Source organism: Ammodytes marinus (genome assembly GCF_949987685.1).
Source record: "Ammodytes marinus genome assembly, chromosome: 7".
In the NCBI taxonomy this organism is placed as follows: domain Eukaryota; kingdom Metazoa; phylum Chordata; class Actinopteri; order Uranoscopiformes; family Ammodytidae; genus Ammodytes; species Ammodytes marinus.
Genome location: NC_137211.1, coordinates 13,992,028 through 14,011,643, shown reverse-complemented (window position 1 = coordinate 14,011,643; position 19,616 = coordinate 13,992,028). Strand labels below are relative to the sequence as shown.

The window sequence follows — 19,616 nt, the reverse complement described above, 5'->3', positions numbered from 1 at the left end:
TGAAGCATTGGCAAACACTTAGTAATGTTGCTATGACATAGCTCGTTTTGTTGTGTAATACAATGGTGAACTGTGGGGTCACATGATTTACACACAGAGTTGGTCACTTTTAGCGATGCATGTCATGATTCAGCACAATAGCTGTAAACTAGGATACAGATCACTGTTGAGACTGACAACTAGTCAGTATGGGAAAGACAAGGATGTATCCCTCTCTATCTCACTCACTCTCTCTGATCATGTCACAGGACCAGCCATTCTCTCCACTGCAGTTGCCCTTTTGACATTTACCATATTAGCTCTTTAATATTGTATGGGGCTAATGTGTGTGTGTGTGTGTGTGTGTGTGTGTGTGTGTGTGTGTGTGTGTGTGTGTGTGTGTGTGTGTGTGTGTGTGTGTGTGTGTGTGTGTGTGTGGTATTTCTTAACAAAATGTTTCTTGTATTTTCATGTGCCCATGTAGTATATACAATATTAAATATTCTTCTTTTCCATAATGCTGACACTTAAACTACACTTGTTCTCTCACATCGACCTGGTTGACTTCTTTCATCTCTCTCCCAAACCCCACTCCCTTCATGTTTTTTTTCTTGTTCACTTTAACGGCACTATTGCCACATTGAGAGCCTAGAATCAACTATACCTGACATTTTAGATTGGAAGCCAGTTAATCTAAACATCATTCCTTTGTGCGATATTTAGAAAACTACTAAACTGTACAAAACTACCGTCGAATGATTTACAATTGTTTCCAAATGCTTTGGAATTTACACTGGCACACCCGAATGTGCTTCTTGGATGAAGACATTATGAAGCCCGACTCGTAATGCTGGTGCGTCTTATAAGCCTATCCCGGAAAAAAATATGAGGCTCTGATATATCTATGATCATGAATAGCCTATTTAAAAATGTCCTAATTGTGTGATATGACCTTGTTTGGAAAGGTAGACTGGTTGAGCTATGTGTGCTTGAGCGCGTGTCTACAAGACGGAGAGGGGGCAGAGGGAGGCGGGCACGCCCAAACGATGTTATCGAATGACGCCCGTCTGATGCTTTTTGTGTATCTGTGTGTCCTGCGATTGGTGGAGAACAGGGAAAGGTACTCAATGCTGGTGCGCCGAGGGCGGGTGAAAGGCCTGTTTATAAACCCAGAGATGTCCCCGTGGGGGCGGGAACAGCAACAGTAGAGAGAGTGAAAGTGACGCGCAGCAAGAAAGTGAGAGACACAGTGGAGGAGACAGGGCTGTGGCGGCCGTTGTGGTTGACCGGGGTTCGCAGAGGGGGCGAGGCGGCCGCCCCTGTATGCCTGTTCAACCTCGCATGGACGACCACCTCAGCCTCCTCCAATCACCCCCGCCGCGCGCAACCAAAACCCGGGGCGACAATCTAGTGAACCACGGATATACCGAGACAGAGGCCGAAGTGATGACGGTTGTGGCGTGTGACAACAACATGCTGGAGGATTCGGCGGCTCTGCCGGGCCACCACTCTCTGGAACGATATGAACCGGATCAAGAGTGCTGCGAGAGGGTGGTCGTCAACATCTCAGGCTTGCGCTTCGAGACGCAGCTCAAGACCCTCCGCCAGTTTCCAGAGACGCTGCTGGGGAACCCCAAGAAGAGGATGAGGTACTTTGATCCACTCAGGAACGAGTACTTCTTCGATCGAAACAGACCCAGCTTTGATGCCATTCTATATTACTATCAGTCCGGTGGGCGCATCAGACGACCCGTTAATGTGCCCATTGACATTTTTTCTGAGGAGATCCGGTTCTATGAGCTGGGTGAGGAGGCCATGGAGAAGTTTAGGGAGGATGAGGGCTTCATTAAGGAGGAGGAGCGGCCGTTGCCAGAGAATGAGTTTCAGAGACAGGTGTGGCTGCTCTTTGAATACCCAGAGAGCTCGGGTCCCGCGCGGGGCATAGCGATAGTGTCTGTCCTGGTCATCCTCATCTCCATTGTCATCTTCTGCTTAGAGACATTGCCCGAGTTCAGGGACGACAACAGGGACCCGATCACTATTGAGCCTGTGATAAATGGTACTGTGCCGTATTTCATCAGCCCCTTCTCGGACCCGTTCTTTGTTGTGGAGACGTTGTGTATAATCTGGTTCTCCTTTGAGCTGTTGGTGCGCTTCTTTGCTTGCCCGAGTAAAGCCACGTTCTCCAAAAACATTATGAACATTATTGACATTGTGGCCATCATTCCCTATTTTATCACGCTGGGCACGGAGTTGGCAGAGAGGCAAGGGAACGGTCAGCAGGCCATGTCATTAGCCATTCTGCGCGTAATCAGGCTTGTTCGAGTTTTTCGCATCTTTAAGCTCTCGCGTCACTCCAAGGGGCTCCAGATCTTGGGACAGACTCTGAAAGCCAGCATGCGGGAGCTGGGTCTGCTTATATTCTTCTTGTTCATCGGTGTAATTCTCTTCTCCAGTGCCGTCTACTTTGCTGAGGCAGACGACCCAGCTTCGGGTTTCAGCAGCATCCCGGACGCATTCTGGTGGGCTGTGGTTACCATGACCACCGTAGGTTATGGGGACATGCACCCCGTCACAATCGGGGGGAAGATTGTGGGGTCTCTGTGCGCCATCGCCGGTGTGCTGACCATTGCGCTGCCTGTGCCCGTCATCGTCTCCAATTTCAACTACTTCTACCACAGAGAGACGGACGGCGAGGAGCAGGCACAGTACCTCCACGTGGGAAGCTGTCAGCCTCTGGCAGACACGGAGGAGCTGGGGAAGACCTGCTCCTCTTCCTCAATCAGCAAAAGCGAGTACATGGTGATAGAGGACAGCGCGTTCAAACAGCAGCCTAACTTCCCCACGACCACCGCGCAAAACAACTCGCAGAATTGCGTGAATGTAAACAAAAAGATTTATACCGACGTGTAGGCAATTTTAGAGTCATGGCCCTTAGCACGGGAAGGGGGGTATTTGTCAACACACCGCTGGTTCTGTCGTTACGCACGACAGTGTGGAAGCAGTGGTTGATCAGATGAAGAAAGAAAGAGAGAGAAAGGGCAATCCCTGCCTGTTCAGAGACGCTGCTTTTTGCTCCATTCAAAGGTCAGGAATTTTCATTGAGAACTGGAATCCATTATTCTGCTCCATTCGCGCTTGGAGAGAAAAAGCACCTTAAAGTATTAGACCAACTTTTCTTCTCTGAAGGAGTGGATTCACATCGTCTTGTGCAATGTGCAGTATAGCCAATATATTATCACAACAGGTAGTGATATAAGCTTTATAACTGTGAAAAATGAGTGACACTCATTGTATTAACATGCGTTATATGAGTCGTGATTCGACAGTCATAGCCTTCACTGTTCAGAATAATTTAAATATGTATATGTGTTTGTGTGTGTTAAAACACGTTTATTTGTCTGAAAAAACACAATTCTGCATATACTATTCATTTAATCCGTTCTGTAGCCTACTAGCCGCCTTTTATCGTGCGTTAAAGTCTAGTCCAAATGCTTCTGTTTTTAAAAGGAATCCCTTTCTAATGATTTTAGACGAGCTGTCCTGGTAAGCTATGTAATGCATTACGCGCACCACATAAACACAGCTGCCAGTCGAGTGTCTCAAGGAAACGACGCTCTTTCACGCACACATGCAGCGATCAAAGATGGAGCGTGCTTCTCTTTGGATGCCTCAAATATAGACCGCTGTGATACCGTCTCTATGGTGACTGTCTTTTCCTCGGTAACCCCGGTCACCGTTGCCATGGCACCGTAGTTTCCACAGTAACCTGCCAGATGGCTTGGAAGCTATGTTGAAGATTCTCATCTAAATAGTCGATCTTCAGTTCAGTCTATAATATGACTGTTTTGTCATATCGCTTTGCGTGCGTAAAATACAAGCCCTAACATGGTTAGCGACTCCCTTGATGATCAACAGGCTCACTCAGTGACTTAAACACTGACACAAATGCAAAGTAGCACAACGCTGGCTGTTTACAAATTGCCATAATGGACTGGTCCTCTCCCTCCCTCCAAAAATGAATCGAGCAATAAATGATAAGCCGAGAGAAGCGAAAGCAGAGGGTGAGCGTGAGGAATTATGAATGGACTGGGAGCACGGTGTGTCTGGCTGTCTGGAATGCGCTACTGTGGGCGCACAGCAGAGGCTGCTGTTCTCCCACTGATGAAACTGGTAAGTTCAGAGCACTGTCACGCCTCTGTCTCCATGTTATTTATCTCTTTGCCTTAAGCCATTATACTATTGAGTTTACTGTTTGCAGATTTGCACAAGTGTTTTATGGACTTGTCAATTCATACACGTCAGTTCAATCTAGAGAATGACCCTCGAGAAAAAGGTACCCTCTTGAAATAACAACCCTACTCTCAGGTGCCTGTCAAAACAGTCCTTTACTATTCTTACAGTGGTTTTAAAGTTCATATTCAAACGTAATCAATTCATAGGTTTTATCAATGCAGTACAATATAATGTCTCACCAGTCATATAGTTAGAACTCAGTCGGAATGAGAGAGTGGGCTTTTCTATCTGGTGTAATAGCTGTGATGCTGCTGCACTGTGCCAAGGTTGTCTTTAACCTTCAGCTGACTTTGTCTATGAAATAATAAGGGCAGAAAACGGCATGCACATCCAGCTTGTCTCGGATCTGCCCCCTTGTGGCCATCATCTCCATCCAACAGAACAGGTGGCCCGTTCCTGCTGTGTGTATTTGGCCTTCTTTGCTGCTCAAATCAAAAGGGACCCAGTGCAGCGGTCAAATGATCATGACCTACACTGTTTCTTTTTTTCTTCTTCTTTAAATCAAATGTATGATGAGTGGAGATTGATTTATTAGGCAGGGTTTTTTTCTGCATTATATTTGCTAAAATAATTACCTCGCACCTCCTTAAACAAAAATGTCTTTACACTTCAGACATTGAAACTTATTTTGTCTACAGAGTGCTTTTTCTTGCTTTCTATCCCATTTTGGTCTTTGCAGCAGCACTGTTAACCCTGCAGATCTATCCCTAGACAAGTGTTCCCTTTCCTCCCTGGCTGCGATTACTCTCACTGAAAATGAGACGACAGTGAGAAGGAAATACAAATTTAAAAGGGCAGGATTCATGGATGTGTGTGTGTGAGTTCTTGTCTGTGGTAGTGCACTTACAACATATGTCTCTCGGGTTATCTTCGTTGAGTGATAATTAGGTAAGAGCTTATAACAGTAGCTGGCTTGCCCTAAAGGCAGAGTGGGCGGTTCCACAGAATGAGCTCTCCATTGATTATCCCTATCCATTTTGGTCCATGACCTTGCTTAATTTTTTTAAATTTACAGTAAAAACCTCCATATGTCATCAGTTAAATGGCTTGCTCATTATTCAGGTCACACAAAAGCTCCAGTTAGCAAAACACATTGGTCTATTGATCAGTAGGCAAGATTTATTGTGGAAGGAGACAAGAGCGTCTTGTTTATCATCGAACTAGATTGGTCAGTCTGGGAGCTCTTCTCATGGGCAAGGGCATGATGGATTGCTAGAGTCATAAACAGGAGAAAATACGACGCTGTATCATGCATGCATGTCTATTCAATTCTTATTCTCTCATTTTGTCTCTGCTTGCATCTCTGCAGCCCACTCTAGTGCTACATTTGTTTATGCTTAAATAGTTCTCTTTACCCCCCCCCCCCTCTTCTGACTTTATGTGTTATACAGTCTAGACATTTAGCTGAAGCTGTTAGGATGAACATCTGCTTCAGCCAATTGGAAGTGTTGCTGTTAGTGGAGACGGTTTTAGGGGGGGGGGGGGGGGGGGAAGAGCAGCAGCCATGCGTTGTTAATAAGACCAACGAGCTGTGTGATGGGTCAGGCTACGCTTGGTGGTTCTAACAATTCTGATTTTTTTCTCCTTTTCTCCCCCACCCCTCTCTCTCGCTATCTCTCTCTCTCTGTCTCTCTCTTTCTTAGGTTCAAATTGTTCCATTTTTCTGCAGAGACCTCTTGGAACCCCCGAAGAGCCCAGTTGGACTGCCTCCTTTTTAGGTAAATAGATCTGACAATGAGAGTAAATATGACAAAAACTATTGAAGATTAGGATAGTAGAGTTTTCACATTTGAGAGCTGTATGGATTAGCCATTAACCCTTCTGACCTCTGTGTTGTTTAAGGGTGCAAGGATTCTGGTCTTCCTGTTGGTGATGACTCAAACCTGTACTTCTAACAAACAGTGCCTAGCAGGTCTCCCCCTCCAGTGAATCACCACTCAATCCAAAATGCAACAAACGGCAATCACAAGAATGAAAAGACACACGTATGATATATTCTACGTACAGTTTTGTAGCTGCAGTTTTATGGCTGCGTCTGTTTTGGAGTTTACACAATGCACTGTAAGTGGATCCATCACAGGATCAAAAATGTTTCAGGCGGTGACAGAATTCAGTTGAAACCATGTTATGGGCTCTGACGTTTCTCCATGCCGCTTTCTATATACAATTTTAAAGGGACAGAGTCAGGAAACAGCCAGCAATATTTGCAAAGCACATTAAAATTCCTGGACTTGACACAGATTTTCACATTCTGTATCCATATGTCTAGGTAATGATATTCATTACCGACAATAACTGGCAAAAACTTGGGCCATCCGTGATTTTCTGATATAAAACTGTGATACAAAGATACAAAGACTGTTAGCCATATGCCTTTCTTAGCTCTGTGTGCTCTATATTGCTAAGATGTGAAACACACATTCCCCTGACCTTCACATTTAGAACAATACAAAGGCATACACACACACATACAAGCAGAGACAAACACACAAACACACACACACTTGTCTGTGAATATGTCTTTTATGGGGCAGAATATGGTCAGGGGATTGCTGTGTGTACCAGTATTTGTTCTGTGTCATTCTGTGCTGTCTTAAACATGACCCATATAAAGAGAATATGAGTTGTATTGTCTTCATTTGATGTGTTTTGTACTGCAGCCTGCTTTCACTCAGTCACAGAGATACTTTTATTTATGTCTGCAGGAAGGTGTAGGTCTAATAGCAGACCATATTACTTATTCTGTGTGCACAGTATATTTCTATTATATCAAATATGACGAGGCATTTGAGACTACACAACCGTCCCCCAGTAGATGTTTCTGTGCTGTTAATTCCTTTCTATAGTTCAATACAGTATGTTGTTTTTAAGGATAAGCAGCCCATTCAATATGTTTTTAGATATTTAGCAGGATAAAGGTTAAAAAAAGGGCAGAGCAAAAACATTAAGTCTACAGTATGGCACTATATCAAGTAATTACAGTACTTTTACTAGATTATTAATGGTTTGACCACCCAATATTGCTTTATTTTCCTAGGTTAAGACATTTTTATCGATCAAAATGCTAGTCGAAACCACAGGAAATGACACTGTTAAATAAGAGTTTCCCAGAGCCTTGCACAATGACAGTCTTTTAGAAGTGAACAGCAGTGTTTGGCTCGCAGCCCTTTAGCCTGGTTCCAGAAAAACACATTAGTCTCAACTGTAGTGCTGAACTGACTTGGCTTGAACTTTATAACACTGAAATAGGGCTAATAGATATATCCTGACGACTAAGAGCAGCAACATCAGAAGCACCACGATATAGTTATTCCCAATTTTAGTAAAACGTTGTCTCAAGTTGCTACACATTTGGCTGCTACCTCAACTGCACGGCTGAACCCTAAATACAGCTGAACTGTGTATGAGCCGAGTGGAAAACTTTATATCATCCCTGTGCAGAGGGGGTAAATATTAGCATTCTACCAGAGGTTTACAGCCATCACACTGTCAACCTGTGTATGAGCAAGTGTGCTTTATTGTTCCAGTGAATCCACCAGCTTGCTAATAACTCTGCTATCGCTCTCTGCAATTTTGTGACCATGAGTATCAAAACTCCTTTCTGTAAGGCATGTTGAAATAAACACTCCCAATGTTTATTAGCAATAGCACACTGATTGACAATTACCCGTTAAGCATTTCTTTCATCTGGCTCTTTGCTAGTCATTTCCTTCTGTTTCTCTGGCCTTATTACTAAACACGTAAGTGAAAGGTACAATTCCTTTAGACATCAACAAAGTACCTATGATGTCATCGAGGCTCACCAACAGCCATGGCACTACAGCAGGAAATCTCCATAGCAACAAGGGAGGGTGGTTGGCAAGATGAAGACATAGGCCACATAGAACATTGAGCCCTCTACAGGCTCCCGCTGCATTGGAGGGATCCCCGCTTAAGCTGTTCTATTATCAACTGTTGCTAAGTTCATGTGTACATGGCTTCTGATAAGGACGAGCGTTGGTCATTTGTCTTTATGTTAACTCTGTGTGCGTGTGTCTGTCTGGTAGAAGATCAGCGTATTCCCCCACAGGCAGATTGGATCTCACTATGCAGGAACTCCATCTGGACAGCAGGTCTAAGGAGAGTTAAAACAGTGACGACATCATTCATGAGCCAACTTCATATTGCACTCACACACACACAGCATGGAGGCTTACATCGCTGAATGCCAACAACAGAAAATGCTAAAAGGATATTCCAACATCTCCAGGAAGATGGGTTGACTTAAATTACTTCAGACCTTCAATCATTTCAAACTGATATTTTCAACCACTTTGGCATAGAGGAAGTAAGTTGGGACCAACATACTGATATCCTTTTACAAAAAAAAAAAAAATATTTCAGCTACATTCAACACACCTTTGACTTTGTGCAGAATCAAATAATGGCCTCAAAACCATTGTATCTGTGCTTAAAATCATACAAAGCTTCAGATAGATACTTAAAATACATGCGTATTATATACACAAAGCCAGTCAGTATCAAAACATTACTAAGCAAGTCATCACACACAAAAACACAGGGAGGGTGGAGGTTTGTACCAACAGGAAATATATTTGTATTGTGTGTCATATATGCATTTCAAAAGGAAAACATAAAGTATACTCAAAACATAACACAAGAAGCAGTATCACGTCCATGATTTGGGTCAGGGCAGCGGACGAGGCCTTTAGCAGGCAACATTCTTAGAGAGTAAACTCGATAGATCCAGCCTTGACAAGAAATCACATGTGATATCCCTGTCTTGCTCTTACTAGTCATCCTCCTCAATCCTCATCCACCACCTGTCACACACACACACACACACACACACACACACACACACACACACACACACACACACACACACACACACACACACACACACACACACACACACACACACACACACAAACACACACACACACACACACACACACACACACACACACACACAGACATACACACCTACTCTTCCTCTGCCTCTTGGATTGTTTCAATCTGTTGAACAGTTTATCGTGTGTTTAGAGTTTGTGTTGAGTTAGTGTGAATGATTCAATACATAGGTTAACCCTTCTATTGTATTAGGGTCAATTCTGACCCGTTTTGAACTTCAGATATGCAAAAAATGCCTTTTAGTTTAAAAAAAAAATTGGAACAAGCTTTTATGATATCCTCAGTTCAAGCTTCATAAATACAGAACATTTGAACCATTTCAGTCAATTCTGAAGGTCTCTAAACAAAATAGTGACATCTGTGGTATTGCGGGTCAAATATTACCCAGCAGAAAATAGTGGCTGTGGCTCTTTTAAGTTCTTGGCAGCTCTGTGGATCAAATATTGGCTCAAACAAGAATCATTTTTGTCTCTGGACACCTCTTTCTGCTATTATGGGGAAAAAAGACTTCGACGTCAATTATGACCCGTAACAGAACAGACGTCAATTTGGTTAAAAAAAGGAAATCTAGAAAAAATAATCTTCTAGAAAGTGTGTTCTAATATTAGTCTATTATAGTGGGATAACATATGTTCTTATTGTCCTCACTATAGGAAATACAATGAGTGAACTGATTTTTTTTTATTGAAAACAAGTGGTATAAATATGGTCCATTGGACAATACAAATTAAATTTAAAACAATGTTTGCATGGATATGATTGCATAGTAAGTTAGTTATGAGGTCAAAAAAAGTTTTTCAAACCAATAAAATGTAGTTGTGAAGCTCTACAAAGTCAATGGAAGAAAAAGAAGGCCCGGTTTCACGATAACGTCCTCTCTTAGCGCGCTACGAAGACTATACGTTATGACTTACCAAAGTTGTTTACCTCTATAGTCGTGGTTCCCGAACGGTCTCTAAGGAGAAACACTCCTTGCGTCGTTCGTACACTGCTGAAATCGATTGCTCAGAGTTCGATTTTCCATTTCCTGCTCATTTCATGCGCAGCTGCAGGACATCACTATATTATAAAACGTATTGCAGTCTTTCCGAATAAATTGTTAGAAATCTTTCTAGGCAGAAACATTTATTTAACACTAGAAGCACCAGCGTTCTCTTTATAGGCTGACGAATCAAATCTACCCGTGCATTTCTAGTGTAATATACAGTCATGAATTAGTTTGTTTAATCATCATCTGTGTTTTGGACCTCTTGTTTTATAATCTAAGTATCTTTAAGAACACTAATCACGTTTCGTGGTGGGTCAGTAATGAAACTGAAAGTAGATATAGGCTAATATTGCCTATATCAATGAAAAATGAGCTAAAATCCTAAATACAATAAACAGAAACATGGCACACTTATTTTAAGGTAAACTCTAATTGATTATTCATTATTTTTTTCACACGTTGACATGTTTTAAGGCGGAGGATCCCTCCGGCTCAGCTGACAGCACTCCGCTGTCAATTGATCCGGACGAGCCACGGTGTGGAACACAGTGCGGAGGTTCTAGTGTTAACCATGGTCGAACATAATACCATAGCCTAAAGCCTACTGATTTTAAAAAAAGCTATAGAAAATATAGAAACAGCGGAGGAGATTAAAATTAAGATTGTTTCCAGCAATTGTTTCCTTTATGAATGACTTAAAACCATTGGTGAAACACAACACTGGCAATGTGGCAGTTCCATGCGCAACGGAGATTGCTGGGTCACTGTACAGTGGCGCTGACTGGTGTCAGGAGCTGAAACATAAGAAGCTAAGAAGGCTCTAAGGGCGCTGTTAAGTAGGAACTCTAAGTACGTGTTACGAATGACGTAGCGCTAGGAAGGCTTTAAGAAGGCTTTCAGGAAACCGGCCCCTGGGTAGTAATAATAATAATAATAATTATTATTATTATTATTATAATAATAATAATAATAATAATAATAATAATAATAATAATAATAATAATAATAATAATAATAATAATAATAATAATAACAACAACAATAACAACAACAACAACAATAATAATAATAAAAATAATAATGATTCATATATTAGTCATATTATCGCATTGTATTGTATTATTAGCATTTGATTAGTTTTTGTCATATAAATACTGAATATAGCTGATTTAAAGGTACTTCCATTGTTTATTTATTCCTTATCCAAACCAATGACGTAGTGAGAGAACCTAAAGCTGATTTGACTCAAATTCTCCTTCATCCATTAGAGACCCTCAAAAAGCTTTCATAAATTGATTAACTTTGTTGACCCTTTAAAAGGTGCTTGCACCCCCTTTGGACAAAAGAGGTACTGTTTTTACTTCGCCAACTCTTGTTCCTGGGTGATGAGACCCATGACAAAGGAATCAAGAAAAAGTATATAAAAATAGCATTCTTTGCACTGATGGTCTTGTTTGCTGTTACATGTAATTTATGATCATCAGAGAAAAAAAATACACTGTTTCGGAAATATTTAAAAGTTCCTCGTAGCACCTATAAATGAACTCAGTGATTACAGTTTTTCCATAACATACATAACATGACATGACATAAGATAAAGCTTTTTCTCCATGACACCTGCCACTTACAGTACATGCAGGTCACTTTTTCTTTGACTTGGAAGGCTATTTTCATGGACACGAACAGAGCCGCACCATTGGCAGCTGCCGGGAAGGACAGTTGCTAAGGGCGATGATGCTGTTGCTAGTCCACAGAAATCAAATCATGTCTGGAAGCTGATTGGCTGATCAGTTCCAGTGTTCAGCCACATGCACAAGAGACAAGGTGAGACTCCCATATCCAGCCATATGCTCAACATGCAAAAACACACACACAAGAAAAACCTCTCAGACTTACATATATTCATAATCCAAGCTCACTTATAAACCCCCTGAAGCAAATTGTTATTTGTGATTTTGGGCTATGTAAATAAAATCGACTTGAATCTCAAAGCACACACACACATAGGCACACAAACAGAAACATTCAGACCCAAATGTTATGTTTTTCTAGCTGTCAGAAGGGAAGATGTGCTGCCAGTCATCTGGGTTGTTGCTGTCAAAACACACAGATGGTGAGGAGAGAAAAGAATTCAGAGAGATGCTGCTGCATTCTACTGGATGACTCAGCACTCTGTCACTGTGACCTTTATCTGCTACCCTCTTCACCTATATGGTCCCATCCCTCCCCATCATTTTCATTCTCAGCACACTTCTAAAACTACATCTCCTGCTGTCTACATGTATGTTGCTTGTCTACTTCACATCTTCTTTCTGACACATATTTGCTCACCCTGGTATAATTTTCACCTTATACACAGTATTCTTTCCTCCCTTGCCAGGGAAGATTTCATTGAAAGGGCAGTGACCCTGCCAAGTTTCTGAATATACCATACATAGTCAGCCTGCCCAAGGCATGCGGTACTATAGATATCATGTATGTACTCCAAAGTTTTCTCCCTAAGCTAGGCCACAATTCCAGAATTAGGTCATTGATTTTTCCTGTTTTCAAAGGCTGAGAAAAACAACAGAGCGTAAAACCACATCCATAATCAATAGTAGAGTACTCTACTCCGAAGGTAAGGACCTATCGCTCTGTGAAAGCGGTGATCATCATCAACCTGGCATGCTCTCGACAAGCAGGTGAAGAACTTCCAAGGTCATTCTCTAAATATAGAGGGATGCCTGAGGGAGACGTGCAGGGAAAGAGTGGAGTGATGGGAGAGGGATTAACGGTCCAAATAAGCTAATATGGTAATATAGTTTCATAGAGAAGATTAACTATTGGATTGCTTTTTTAAATCCATCGTGCCAAAATTAATTGGAAGTGGAAAGACAATTTCCATGTGTTCACAGTGGAATTGAAGGTCTGATGGCATATGGAGCTGCTGTTAAGTAATTTAGGGATATCAGTACAACAGTGACAATGCCTTTTGTGCATTTGTGCATGTATCCCATACACGTGTGCTTGTTTGAGTTTCTCTTCAAGTTATGTTTGTTTCAGTATGGACACGTGTTCTAGTGGCATTTACAGGCACACGCCAATACAGCACTTGTTACATGTGTGTGTGTGTGTGTGTGTGTGTGTGTGTGTGTGTGTGTGCCCAACCGTGTTGTAGCTGGTAAGTGAGCAATCACCTGCTGCAGCTCTAGCATACTGTAGGTCACCCAGGAAAAAGCTCCTCCCCTGCAGTTTGCTGTCATGAGTTGGATCAACACCCTCTTCTCCCCTGGCCTCTGTCTCTTCCTCTCTCTCTCCTCCTCCCTCCCTCTCTGCCTTCCACATGTTCTGCTTCATATAAAAGGGTGGATATTGTTAGGTGTGTAGGTCACAAATACGGGGTCAATTAATCATGTTTGCGAATTAGACTGTGGGCATAATGTGTTCTGTGCAGGTATTGTTCTCTCTACAGCTGCCCTCTGCACTCATTGGTCCCCCTACAGAAAATTGTTTGTTTCTATCATTTTTTTATCCACAACTCTAAAAAAAAAGACAGACAACAGATATTTTTGTCTAGACTCCACCTCAGCAAAGGCTGAAAGTGCTCAGTTGGTGGGTTACAAGTTAGAAAACATTCTCTCGTGTTTCTCTGTGAGGTTCCATCTGGTCTGCCCCATTGAAAACAAAACAGAATCAATGGTCCCATTTTGAGGCTTGGCACAGCCTGAAGGTGAGAGGGAACTGGAGACAGGACTGTGGGGATCTAAAATGGTTGGCGGGTTAATGGCTCTCAAAGCTCCAACTATCTGCTAGCAGTTAAGTTGAATCCTTTTCTTTGCATATATTAATTTACATTGTGGCAGCATTACAAGTATGAAGCATTAGACTGATTGAAACAGCTATAAGCAGGCCAAATCACTGAACCCCCATTTAACAATCTTCTAACAATTTTCAGAACAACATTATGCCCCTGCCTTATTCCTTGTCTTTCCCTTTTTTGGAAAGACAGACGTGGAAGTTTGTAAAAGGTTTTTTTACCAGAAATTATATGTTATAGAAATTTTAACTCTGGCGTTATCCAACAATGAGTTTGTTAGTGCCAAATTTGCATGTATATTCAAACGTGTCTGAACAAACTTCAATACATAAAGTTATTATTTTAATGTCAGTAATCCACTGGCAAAGTTTCATGATATCGATATAGCCGTTATTGCTGATATTGTTGATAGTGTTGTTTTTAATATTTTCTCATATTTATTATTTATATAACTGTGCAACTGGAGGACTGCTCCAACAAAATGTTATTGTCTTGTGCAATGACAATAAAGATTATTCTGATTCTGGGGAGTTGAAAGAATTCAATAATAGAGTGTAGGATATGACTCACTCCTCCCCTAATCCCAATAAACTCAATCCCATATCCCATACTCTAAGGGCTCCATCCTGCTAGTAAAACTGTGTTAGAGATGATGGCTGTGAAAGTGGTGGTAGATGATGATTAATTACACTGCTGACACCTAGCATTGACCATTAGTGGCTGGGCTCTTAGCTGCCCTCCATTTAGAATTCATTTTATAATTTAGATTTCCAGGCCATCTATCAAACTGCTTATGTAAAAGTGTCGATAGCTCCTCGCTGAGACCTTTAGCCACAGCGGCAAACTGTTTTTTTTGCTCTGTGCAGAGTGGAGTCCCTGTGGTCCCATCAGTATTTTGACATTTTGATTGGAGAAGGATTGCATATCATATGGAACCTGCCAGAGAGATGGCAGAGCAAGGAGAACCCGGGGGAAGACGTCATATCCCTTGTGTCTTCTCTGGGGAGTTGTAGAGTCTCTATTTCTTTCACGTGCGATTCCCTCTCCCCACCAGACATAACTGGGTTTTCACCTGGCCCACTTTCAGGCAGCAGAGAAAAGAAGAGCAGGGAAGACTTTCTACAAAAACACTTCAATGCACCAGTAATTGTGGCTGTAATAATAATTGTTGGACTCATAGCATTGCCCTCATCTAGTTTGTGATTGAGCTGTTATCATCAGTCCTGTGTGTGTGGGGGAAGGGGGGGTTGTGTGCCTGTGTGCTTAATAGTCATTAGTGGACTGTCACACAGCTAGTCTGTAAATGATCAGAGCATAATCAACAAGTCAACATTTAGGATCTCAAAGGTTGACCTGGGACTTGACCTGTTTACACAGTGGTCACAGACATGCTCACCATCTATAATTCCCTCATTTCAGTTTAGAAGAATAACCCAGGTAATATTTATTTATTTAATTGTATTTGGTCCTCCCCTGACCTTCTCCCATTGTGGCATTGTGTATGTCTTCATGTTGTCAAGTGTACATCAGGGGCACTGTGCCCCTGCCTGCCAAGCCAATTACAACATTTTAGGAAAATACATGGCGTTGTAAGTTTCTATCTTTCTATATTTTCTTTGTATCCCTAGATCTCTCCTGAGACGTGCATGTTTTGTTGAAAACCGTTACCACCCAGTGGTGGGCGATGCTTCCCCTTTAATGTGGAGCAGTGAGGACAGGAGTGTCGGGGAAGGGGGAGCGCAGAAGGATGGGGCGAGGCGCGCAAGAAGCTGTTAGTATGCGCTGCGATGCCCTACTGCAGCCCACGCGTCTTAACTATGGTGAATCATGGTGAAATATGAGAATTATGAGAAGCTTGAAAACGTTTGATGACGTGTTTCGTGATGAGATGAAAAAGCCGCTGGATATAGGCTATTAGCCAAATAAGGGAAGATGTGAAGGAATGGAGTCACGACCTTAAGGCACCTTTTAAGAGGGGACAGACTGGATCAAAATACATGCGTCTGCGCACCAAGAGAATCAGGGTGAATTCCTGCATGCCATTATCTGAAAATGATATGTAGTCCGACGGACTGCTGTTTTGTTTAGTGCATGGAGTCTATTGTGGCTGTCCATATGACCCGCACAGGAGAGCGCTGCAAATGGCTTTGCTTGAGCATGTCTGGCACCTGCTACTGCAAACTAACTCACGCGTCTGCCGTTGAACCACCAAATTTACATTTCTTAGACAAGCCCAGTGCATGAACTTGGCTGCTTTATCTCAATGTATGAAAATATATCCTCAGCTGTTAAAAAAAAGCCGTCCGATTCCTGCGTTATTCTATGGAATGAATGTAAGCAAACGTGTTTTACTAATGTGCATGGCGTATTCCTCCCTATGAGATAACATTTTAACGAGCTGAAACAGAGTTTAAAAAAAATTAAAAATAAATAAAAAATCTAACAGGTGATTTCGCCGTTAATGGTATCTAGCGACGCGCTTCCGAGTAGCCTACAAATACAGACAGAAGCACGTCCCGCAACCCTGCTTCTCAAAAATCTCTGAAGATAATATATCAGCCTATAGAACTACCTTTGCTGTTGTTGCAGGCGGCAGACTTATTCTGTAGTGTGGGGTGTCATTTAGCTGGTGCCAGCATTTAGAATTGCTCAAACGAAAATCAACAAAAACATGAACGCGCCCCACCAGCATCAACCTGTAGCCTTTAGCTGCATCACAACACGATATCTGCTGTGCTGATCAATGGCCGTGGAGGTAACTCCTTCATCCTCACGCCTTGTCCCCTCTCCCACTTCCACTGCTTCGTCTCTGCAGAGCCGGAGCTGCATGGTGATTTATGGCTGGCGCTGGCAGAAAAGGAATAGCTTTGACCGTTGGGGCTGACTCTTGACCGGACACTTCTGCCAGGCCCGGCTGAACAACCACAGTTAACAAGGATTACTAGACCCAGTGCATAGGCCTATAGGTAGGAATTGTTGCTTAAGTTTGAAGGTTATATAATACTGTTGAACCAGTAGGCTATAAACAGTAATGCTGCCTGCTCTGACAACCACTGCCAGAGACAAACATCCCCAAATATAATTAACTGATGAGTTTTTCCCGGCTTTGGGGGGGGGGGGGGGGGTTGGAATGTTGGTTACATGCATCACACATAGAGAGAGAGAAAATTCATTTTAGAGATTGTATGGAGCACTCAGCATATAATCAGATTTGTTTGTTGTAATTGCACCCCGTGAGAGCTGATACAGTATTACTGGCTAGCATATTGATCCGGCAGTGTGCTGTACGGGAGAGAAGTCAAAACCTAATACACATAGACACAATGGAGCCAATCCCCTCTGATGGTTCTGAAGGAATTGCCCCTGCACCCACACTCACCCCCCCCCCCCCCACACACACACACACACACACTCACACACACTGTTATTTTCTACTGCAATTGTCTTACCTGTGCCTGTAAAGATCTCAGTAAATAAATAATTAAACGGAAGAATTTGTCTCGCTCCTCACATTCATTATGACAGTCTTTTTCTTTCTTTCCTTCCCTAAGCTCTTCAAAGGCAGATCTGCCTGTACCCAAACACACAAGTGTGTCCTTGTGGCCCGACTTGGCCCCACCCTGTCTGAAAGCTGCAGGTCCCATCCTCTTCCAGCATGACGGTTGCTACCAGCGACCCTGCGGACGAAGCAGCAGCACATCCGGGTCAGCCTCATGACCAGTACGATCCAGATCCGGATCAGGAGTGCTGCGAGAGGGTCGTCATCAACATCTCAGGCTTGCGCTTCGAGACGCAGCTGAAGACCCTCTCCCAGTTTCCAGAGACGCTGCTGGGGGACCCCAAGAAAAGGATGAGGTATTTCGATCCTCTCAGGAATGAGTACTTTTTTGACCGGAATCGACCAAGTTTTGATGCTATTCTGTATTATTACCAATCGGGCGGCAGGCTGCGCCGGCCGGTGAATGTAACCCTGGACATTTTTTCAGAGGAGATCCGGTTTTATGAGCTGGGCGAGGAGGCAATGGAAATCTTCAGGGAGGATGAAGGTTTCATAAAGGAGGAGGAGCGGCCCCTGCCAGAGAATGAGTTTCAGAGACAAGTATGGCTGCTGTTTGAGTATCCAGAGAGCTCAGGTCCTGCTCGCATCATTGCCATCATCTCTGTCATGGTGATTCTTATCTCTATTGTCAGCTTCTGTCTGGAGACGTTGCCAGTTTTCCGAAATGAAGATGAGGAGATGTATAATTATCCATTGCAGCCCATGTCCAATGGAACCTCTACTTATGTTGGATCAAACTATTTTACAGATCCTTTCTTCATTGTAGAGACCCTCTGCATTATTTGGTTCTCTTTTGAGTTCCTAGTTAGGTTTTTTGCCTGTCCCAGTAAAGCTGGATTTTTTGGGAACATAATGAACATCATAGATATTGTGGCAATCATCCCCTATTTCATCACCCTGGGCACAGAGCTAGCAGAGAGACCCGAGGAAGGCCAGAGTGGCCAGCAGGCCATGTCTTTGGCGATTCTCCGTGTCATTCGTCTCGTCCGGGTTTTTCGTATCTTTAAACTTTCACGTCACTCGAAGGGGCTCCAGATCTTGGGACAGACTCTGAAGGCCAGTATGCGTGAGCTGGGCCTCCTCATCTTCTTCCTGTTTATCGGTGTGATTCTCTTCTCCAGTGCCGTCTACTTTGCAGAAGCAGACGAGCCAAATTCGCAGTTCAGCAGCATTCCTGAGGCCTTTTGGTGGGCCGTGGTTTCCATGACCACTGTGGGCTATGGAGACATGGTGCCAACAACCATTGGAGGGAAGATTGTGGGGTCTCTCTGCGCAATTGCCGGTGTGCTGACTATTGCACTCCCTGTACCTGTCATTGTGTCGAACTTCAACTACTTCTACCACAGAGAGACGGAAGGCGAGGAGCAGGCACAGTACCTGAATACCCCAAGTGTGCCTAAAGCCAGCTCAGCTGACGATCTGAAGAAGAGTGGTCAGAGTGGCAGTGGATCCACTCTCAGTAAATCTGACTATGTGGAGATCCAGGAGACTGTGAACCACAGTACTGAGGACTTCAGACCAGAGGGCATGAAAACAGGAAACTGCACCCTGGCCAACACGAACTATGTAAATATCACTAAGATGCGTACAGATGTATAATGTGACAGCTTCTTGGCGGTTAACTTCACGACTGGAGGATGAAGATATGACTCCCTATATTGACCAACCACATATGGCGTAGAATGGTAGAATGGTTAACCTGGAAAAAGAAGGTCAGTAGAGAGGACCTTATGGTGTCCCACATCTTACCGTGCAAATCATAGAACTGCCACCCGTAAAATTTAGTCAGTGTCTGCATGGAGTTAGTCTTTCCAATCTGACAGTATTTGTTCTGCTTGCAGAAGTAGCCAAATAGTAGCCTAACCAGTAATAATCAATGTTAACAGCGTACAGGGAACACTAGTTTTTACCCTATTGCTCAAACTTCTGCCGGGAGAAGATGTACGATAAGTTACATTTATCATTTAGATCAGAGAAACCTTTCTTTTGAAGTGTAACTTAACATATGTACTACTATCAGCATTCATGAGCAACTAAAATCTGCTGCTCTAACTGCCAAGGTCCTGACGCAGAGGAATACCAAA

General features: G+C 42.9%; 2 protein-coding genes across 2 annotated transcripts; both read left to right on the top strand.

Moving 5' to 3' along the window:
- Positions 1-1,121: 1,121 nt before the first annotated feature.
- On the top strand, positions 1,122-6,767 carry LOC307253366 (potassium voltage-gated channel subfamily A member 1). Its single transcript, XM_080031373.1, is given in 5 exon segments — positions 1,122-1,166; positions 1,169-1,186; positions 1,189-4,152; positions 5,919-5,993; positions 6,118-6,767. Coding segments are annotated over 3 exon segments (1,734 nt in total). The 5' UTR covers positions 1,122-1,154; the 3' UTR covers positions 2,893-4,152; positions 5,919-5,993; positions 6,118-6,767.
- Positions 6,768-17,628: 10,861 nt separating this feature from the next.
- On the top strand, positions 17,629-19,131 carry kcna2b (potassium voltage-gated channel, shaker-related subfamily, member 2b; the record flags this gene model as incomplete). The annotated part of the gene is made up of 1 exon (XM_080031200.1): positions 17,629-19,131. The coding sequence occupies one exon, from the start codon at positions 17,629-17,631 to the stop codon at positions 19,129-19,131; it is 1,503 nt and encodes a 500-aa protein (XP_079887326.1).
- Positions 19,132-19,616: the final 485 nt, after the last annotated feature.